This window comes from Odontomachus brunneus, unplaced genomic scaffold (assembly GCF_010583005.1).
Source record: "Odontomachus brunneus isolate Ranch 3 - 2012 unplaced genomic scaffold, Obru_v1 Obru_scaffold_202, whole genome shotgun sequence".
Taxonomy (NCBI): domain Eukaryota; kingdom Metazoa; phylum Arthropoda; class Insecta; order Hymenoptera; family Formicidae; genus Odontomachus; species Odontomachus brunneus.
In genome coordinates, this window is record NW_022639652.1 from 493,310 (window position 1) to 500,878 (window position 7,569).

The 7,569-nt window shown below is 31.9% G+C and overlaps 2 protein-coding genes and 1 pseudogene across 3 annotated transcripts; 1 reads left to right on the top strand and 2 right to left on the bottom strand.

Moving 5' to 3' along the window:
- Window positions 1-92: 92 nt before the first annotated feature.
- Window positions 93-1,537, bottom strand: LOC116852102 (protein ALP1-like). Its single transcript, XM_032832118.1, has 4 exons — window positions 1,324-1,537; window positions 959-1,216; window positions 623-838; window positions 93-526 (listed from the first exon to the last, which is right to left on the bottom strand). Exons 1-4 carry the CDS (start codon window positions 1,403-1,405, stop codon window positions 117-119), a joined length of 966 nt encoding a protein of 321 aa, XP_032688009.1. The 5' UTR covers window positions 1,406-1,537; the 3' UTR covers window positions 93-116.
- A 66-nt stretch (window positions 1,538-1,603) lies between these two features.
- Window positions 1,604-3,670, top strand: LOC116852103 (annotated as a pseudogene).
- A 1,309-nt stretch (window positions 3,671-4,979) lies between these two features.
- LOC116852101 (putative nuclease HARBI1) lies at window positions 4,980-7,557 on the bottom strand. Of its 2 annotated transcripts, none has more exons than XM_032832117.1 (6): window positions 7,208-7,557; window positions 6,664-6,998; window positions 6,352-6,552; window positions 5,916-6,173; window positions 5,625-5,840; window positions 4,980-5,559 (listed from the first exon to the last, which is right to left on the bottom strand). In XM_032832117.1, exons 2-6 carry the CDS (start codon window positions 6,764-6,766, stop codon window positions 5,153-5,155), a joined length of 1,185 nt encoding a protein of 394 aa, XP_032688008.1. In that variant the 5' UTR covers window positions 6,767-6,998; window positions 7,208-7,557; the 3' UTR covers window positions 4,980-5,152. The 2 variants fall into 2 exon arrangements, with proteins under 2 accessions (XP_032688008.1, XP_032688007.1); XM_032832116.1 differs by having other exon boundaries at window positions 6,664-7,118.
- Window positions 7,558-7,569: the final 12 nt, after the last annotated feature.

The following is a 7,569-nucleotide window of genomic DNA, read 5'->3' on the forward strand; positions in this document are numbered from 1 at the left end:
TATATATATATATATATATATATATATATATATATATATATATATATATATATATATATAGTATAAAAGTACATAACACAAATGCATTTAAATATAAAGAAACAGTTGTTTTTGTCTTATTGCTCAGCTAGTAATTGACATATTTCATCTCGGATATGTGTTCCACTTTCCTGTTCTTGTGCTACTTCATCAATGTGGTAGAGTAAATTTTGTGCTTCTATGTCAGGATGCTGATCGTTCATAGGTGCTTCAAGATATTGCAAATCTTCTTCATTTGCTATATTATGAAGCAAACAGCATGCGTGTATTACGCGTACCATACGTACCATATTACGCAATTTAAAATGGTACAATTGTCTAAAACGTTGCTTGAGACACCCAAATGCATTTTCAATTACTACTCTACAGGAACTGTGTTTTTGATTAAAATTCCTCTGTGCACGCGACAAATGTCCATTATCTTTATATGGTACGATCAATTCTTTTAAACATGGGTACGCACTATCTCCAAGTAAAACATAATTATCTAAAAGAAAATTCGTGATTAGTGTATCAATTAGAATATAAATTTTTGAACATCATGTATTATAACTTATATTATTTTTTTCATTTGTTAACTAACCTGCACACAATTCATGTAAATCGTTACGCAATGATGAATTTTTAAAAACTCTCGCATCATGGACTGATCCTGGGTATCCTATAAAAACATCTATAAATTTCATTTTATGGTTCACTGTGCCTTGCAGATGTAATGAAAAATATTGTTTTCTATTAATATAGGATTCTGGGTCTTCTATTGGCTTATCTATCCTAATATGTGAACCATCAATAGCACCTGTAAGATAACGAGGTTTATTTAAAATATGCATGTCAGGCATGATAGGCAGAACCTATCTGGAATAAAGAAGATGCATTAAATATGTATCTTACATGAATATAAACATGATTACATTACCAATTATGCGAGGATATCCGTTTTTTGCTCTATAAAATGTTGCGCTTTCTTCTTTTTCCGCTAATGTCGGATATTTTATGATGTTAGGCGCTAATAACATTATAAATTGTGTGACTCTACTTATTATATTATATAAACTATTTAATGTCACATCAAATCGATCAGCAACATCACGGTAAGATGCACTTTCGTGTCCTACAAACCACAGATAACACAATATATGTTTTTCTGCTGTTATGTTAGGACGCCCAGCATCATCTAAATATAAAATACAAAGTCAGTTTCCTTCATGTTGAAAATAACATATTTTACTTATTACACGCATATCAAGTATTTTATATACAAATATACACAATAATATATACCTTGCAGAGACATAAATATATCAGATATCCTATATTGATTGACTAGTCCATATGCCTTTTCCCTTGACAATCGAAAGTGCATAAGGTTTGTTCGTTGTCACTGCACTACTGAACTAGTGCACACTAGTGCAAGGAGTGCAACACTAAAGCGTTTTCTTTACCGATAATGACGTCATACAAGCTGTTCGTTGTCGACAGTGCAACATCGTTTAGTGCAACAGTTCACTGAACTGGCCGCACTGAGTCGAGAGCTAGTGCAGACAGTTCAGCACTGAATTTCTTACACTAGTACAGTTAGGTCAGTTAAAAAGGACATATATCCCAGGTAGCACAAATAGTTCGGAAAATGTTCGTTGAACATTTGTTGTAGGGCTATTGAACGTTCAACGAATATTCTCCGAATTTTCTGTGCTACCTGGGATCTACCGCAAGTTAAAGCCGGTAAATATTACTGAATAGTGAACAAGTCAACAAGTAAGTAATACCTAACCACAAATATCGAACAAAGAAAAGTATTTTTCGTGTATTGTAATTATTTTAGTAGTTGTATAATAATGTAGTAGTAATGTTGTAGTATGTCTATTAAAAAAAAAATAGAAGTAAAAGCTCATAGATAATTATAAACAGAATACACAATATTAAGTGTTATTACATTTTGTGGGAGTCTCGTTTCTAAATTTTAAGACTTATTGATATTTATTATAACTTGTGTATGCTAATTAAACTAATTAAACTTTTAGACACAAGACCAAAATATAAAATATAAACATGGAATGGGCACATATTAAAAAAGATACAAATGGACGCCTGATTGTTAATCCCAATGGAAACGTTATATGCATTACCAAAGGTATGAAATTGTTTTACTCATGAAAATATATTATTGACACAATTTTTGTTAAAGAATTAAAATATATATTAACAGATGGAACTGAATTTGAAATTCGATACGAGGATATAGATTTTAGTAGCAACAATCTGCTGTGTTCTGTAAATGGGACAGAAGTATGGATATCGTTAAGTGAAAATATGCCAGAAAATGACAGTGCAATAATAAATAAAGAAAATAATTCTGCAATATCAAATGTTAATGCCACTGGAGAAATCAATAAACAAAACTTAAGTGAGTCATTTAATTGGTGTGATGCAAGTACAAAGTTATTTTTAGCTATATATAAGGATGCAAAAGAATTATTAACAGGTAGAAAATTGTAAACAAAGAAGATGTTGTGGGATAAAATATCTAGACAGATGCAAGAGAATGGATATCATCTGAGTGCAATACAAGTGGAAAATAAGTACAAGTCTCTTGAGAGATCGTACAAAAATATGATTTGTAATAATAAAAAGACTGGTAGAGGTCGTATGTCGTGTCCATACGAAACGTAAGTTCTCATGTAATAATTAATCGATTCATTGAAATGTACTTTGCTAGAATTGTGGGCATGTATTTTTTTGTTTGTGACATTATTATTTAAGACAATGCAATGAAGAAATAAGAATCTTAAAAAGAGTATAAGAAATTAATATTTGCAATAAACGTGCGTAATTGTAGAGAATTGACTGACTTGTTGGGTGCAAAACACAACATTGAACCTTTAGCTGTATCAAGCAACCGTGGCTTAACTGTACGAAAGGACGTGGCAGCAAATACTTCTGCGTACGTACTGTAGCCGATACTTAAGTCTTACGTCGGTTTTCATAGCAGGATCTTATATGTAAAACCATTTAAAGTTCATGATCTGATGTTATACAGATTGTTTTATGGGCTACGAAACATGTACAGATATATTTAAGACGATATAAAATATAAGATCCTGCTATAAATACCGGTTTTAATTATTGCATACTAATGGAAACATGAAAATAAATAAATTATATATTTAATTATGTATTGTGTAATAATGTGTGGTTCTACAACGTTACATCAAATATAAATCCATGTTTTACTTATTGAAATTATTATTTTATCCATTTATAATTCATTCATTATAGATATGCAGAAAAGATGGTTGTTGACTCAAATCCAATGCCAAATGTAGAAGAACACGCCCAGACAGAAGAAGCAAGTACCTCACAACAGAATAGTCCATGCATACTTGTAAGCAATTTCAACCAACCAAATGTAGCACAAATATACGGTATTAATACTTCTAAAAACTTGTAGTAATATATTCGAAAACATGTTATATAGACACAACCCAGAAAAAAACGCAAGAAAGCAAATGGGCACAACAGCTCGATTGTTGGATACGTGTCAACAAACTCTACAAAAAGTAGCGACTGAAATTCAAGAGGGAATAACCAATAAATGTGATATACAAAACCAAATGTTAGCGGAATACCAAAAAATGAGAATTTCATACGAAGAATGTATAAAACAACTCACAAGAAGCAACGAATTAAGACAGGAGAAAAATGAACTTTTAAAAGAATTAATAAAAGAACTTGTTAAAGAAAATTGCACTTAAGAAAATAGCAAAACAGAATATATACCTATTGAGCAGAAGCTGTCGAAACGACACATTAGCCATCTTTAAGATATCTTTAACAGTTCTTTAAGAAATGTTTTAAATAACGTTTCTTAAACAACTCTTAAAGATACCTTAACGATGGCTACCCAGGCGGCAGAGTGACGTCACATGACGTATTAATAACATCTTAATGACGTCTGTCACGTCATTAAGACGTCTTAACACGTCATTCTGCTGCCTGGGTAATGTATCGATTTGCGAGCTTCTGCTTACTGGGTACATTATTTTAAAATATGACTTTGGCAACAAAATGGACTAGTGCGGCAAAATAATCTACTTAAACAGTAATGCAGGATTCGCACCGCGTGCGACATCCGACATACGACATCCGATATCCAATAGGAGAACAGCTTTCCAATGGAGAATTGAATTCTCCTTTGGAAAATTGTTCTATTTCAATATCGGACGTCGTATGTCGGACATCGGACGCGGTGTGAATCCTGCATAAGATGTAAACAGTGAACAAATTGACCAATTACAGTTGATAATTCCTCAACAGTAAAGAGAATAATTAACTATGATCGGTCAATTTCCTTACTGCTTATGGGCCAGAGCACAGACTCTTGCATACGTATTATGCATAATGCATAATACGTAACGCATAAGGGAATAAACCAATCAGAGTTCTTTATTTCTATACTGAGGAGGGAAATGAAGAAATCTGATTAGTTTATTCCCTTATGCGTTACGTATTATGCGTTATGCAAGAGTCAGTGCTCTGGCCCTATGTTTTTCTGTATGTTATGGCCTTTATTTTGAGCACTTATAAGATATTATATTTATTAATTTATTGACGATAATAATTATATATTATCGAGTTGCAAGGATTTTATATATTTAAGTTTCTTTAATGTTTTGTTGTTACATATTTCGTTTTAAAACAAATTTATTTAGTGTTGTGAGTATATATTTATTTTAATATTCTAATATTAAATATATGAACAGTTGTTTAAATATATAAACATTTATTTCCTGCTTGTTATAAAAACATGTACAATTACATACAATAATAAGAATAAAGCACTTATGTGAAGCAGACACTCTACTACTAAGTTACACTTCTGAAGAAAGCATGTATATATGTAATAATAAAGCAATATTGAAAAATATACAATTGTCTAATAAAATGTGTAATATCGTTTATTTCGATTAAAATGTTTAAATATACAAATTATAGGTTTGATTTTCGTTCCTGCACTGCTGAACTGGTGCAAGAAGTTAGAGCGAGAAAAAATATAATTGTGTCACTCGAACTTATCGCACCATTTCAGCAGTGCAGGAATAGAAAACAAACTCTATGTAAAAAGTATTCGACATATTTCGTCGCGGATATGTATTCCATTGTCGGGTTCCCTTGGTATATCATTTATTTCAATATGTGGGTTTTGTGCTTCGTTATCGGGGTACTCGTCATCTAAAGGTGCTTCAAACATTTCTAATTCTTCAATATTTGCCATATTATGCAGCACACAGCACGCATGTATTACTTGAACCATTCGTATTATATCTCTTAATTTGAAATGGTACAGTTGTCTAAATCGTTGCTTCAGACATCCAAATGTGTTCTCCACAACAACTCTACAAGAACTTAATTTAATATTAAAAAGTCTTTGTGCACGCGTCATATGTCCGTTGTCTTTATATGGCACAAGTAATTGTTTAAGGCAAGGATATGCACTATCGCCCAAGATATAATAAGTATCTGCAAAAAGAATCATAATTTTGAGATATTAATTAATTACGCTTGTATTTCTTATTATTTCTTACCTCCACACAGTTCACGTAGATCGTTGTATATAGGTGAATTACGGAATACTCTTGCATCGTGTACGGAACCAGGATATCCAATAAACACATCCATAAATTTCATTTTATGGTTTACTGTTCCCTGGATGTGTAAAGAAAAATATTGTTTACGATTTATGTATGAATCAGGATCTTCTATTGGCTTGTTTATTCTAATGTGGGTCCCATCAATAGCACCTAGAAATAAAATGTCATACAAAAATATATTGCTGAATAAGTGTTTTTGAATATATAAATATGTAAATGTATTACCAATTATACCAGGAAATCCTTTCTCTTCTTCGTAAAATGCAGCAATTTCTTGCTTCTCAACTAAGCTGGGATATTTAATGATGCGAGGTGCAAGAGATAAAATGAAAGCTGTCACTCTACTAATAATTTGGTACAGACTACTTATTGTTACGCCAAATCGATCTGCTACGTCTCTATATGAGGCACTTTCATGGCCTACGAACCATAAGTAACATAATATATGTTTCTCAGCTGTTATTTTTGGGTGTCCTCTTGGATCTGAAATAGAAAATACTATAATTATATTTCTTACACTAACGAAAACAGAAGTATTTTTCTCTTTTATTAATAAGAAGAATATTGCCTCCTTTTTATTCCCTTCTTCATGTTTTGTTAAGTACATTGTCTAAATTGTTATGCGAACAAATAATAAAATAATATATGTTATAATACATACTGTCTATGGAGATAAATATATCAGAGACTGCGAATTGTTCCATCAAACTGTACGCAACTTGTCTAGATAAGCGAAAATGCATAATAAAATCGACATTATTATAATTATGCACAATATGTTCTATATAATTTCGTATTCTCACATGTTCTATTCTTTGTATAATTCCCAAAACTGGGTGCAACATTTGTAATACATTTTGGTCTGTAAATAGCAAAAATATATAAAGTTATATATATGGGTAAAATTCTCTTAATATTTACAAAATGATAAAAAATATCACTATTAAATTTGTTACACTTAATTATTTATTACTTTCATTGTCTTCATCCATATCAATTGGACGAATTAATGGTGGTGCTATATCAAAAAATTCATCTTCATCTGAAGAATCAAGAAGAGCAATATAATGTGCCATATTGTTTACTTCACTTCACTTCACTTCGCTTCAATGTTTGGCTAAGCGGACTATTCGTTGAGTGTCGCTACGCCATTACACCAAATGTTGTTTACTGCACTATCGCGTTCGTTTATCTTTCAGTGCGCGTTTGCACTGATGTGAAATAGTTCAGTTTAGTTCAGTTCCGTTCAGTTCAGTTCAGTGCAAGTGTAGAACTAGTTCAGAACTAGTGCAGTGACAACGAACAAACCTATAATAAAATCGATGTCTGTATAATTTGTCACAATATTCTCCACGTAATTCTGGATTTTGATATGTTGGATTCTTTGAATCCTTCCAAAAACTGGGTGTAATACTCGTAACTCATCATCTATAAAATACAATTTTTAGGTTAGATACTTTTTCTGAAATTTTTTTTTTCTTAATATTAATCACTTTTGCCACATGGAAATAAATTACCATCATCCTCTTCATCCCAGATAGGTTCTGCGTGCAATGGTGGCAACATTAACGCAGGTATAATTAATTCTTCATCTGAAGAATAATTCTCGTCTAACATTACGTTTTGCGCCATGTTATTTTCCTCTACTATTGTGCACTAAGGCGTTCTTTCCATGCCTATCTGGCATGTCTGCACCTATGAACTTTTGCTGTACTCGCCAGTTCCAGTTCTGAACCAGTGCAGCACTAGTTCAGCTGGAAAGAACAAACCTTTTGTCAGGTGTTGGCACAATTTGTGGTGCAGAAACTGGAAAAATTTTGCACATGGCTGTCCGAAATAAATATTGTAGAGTATGCATTAATGCGGAGAACTGTCAGAA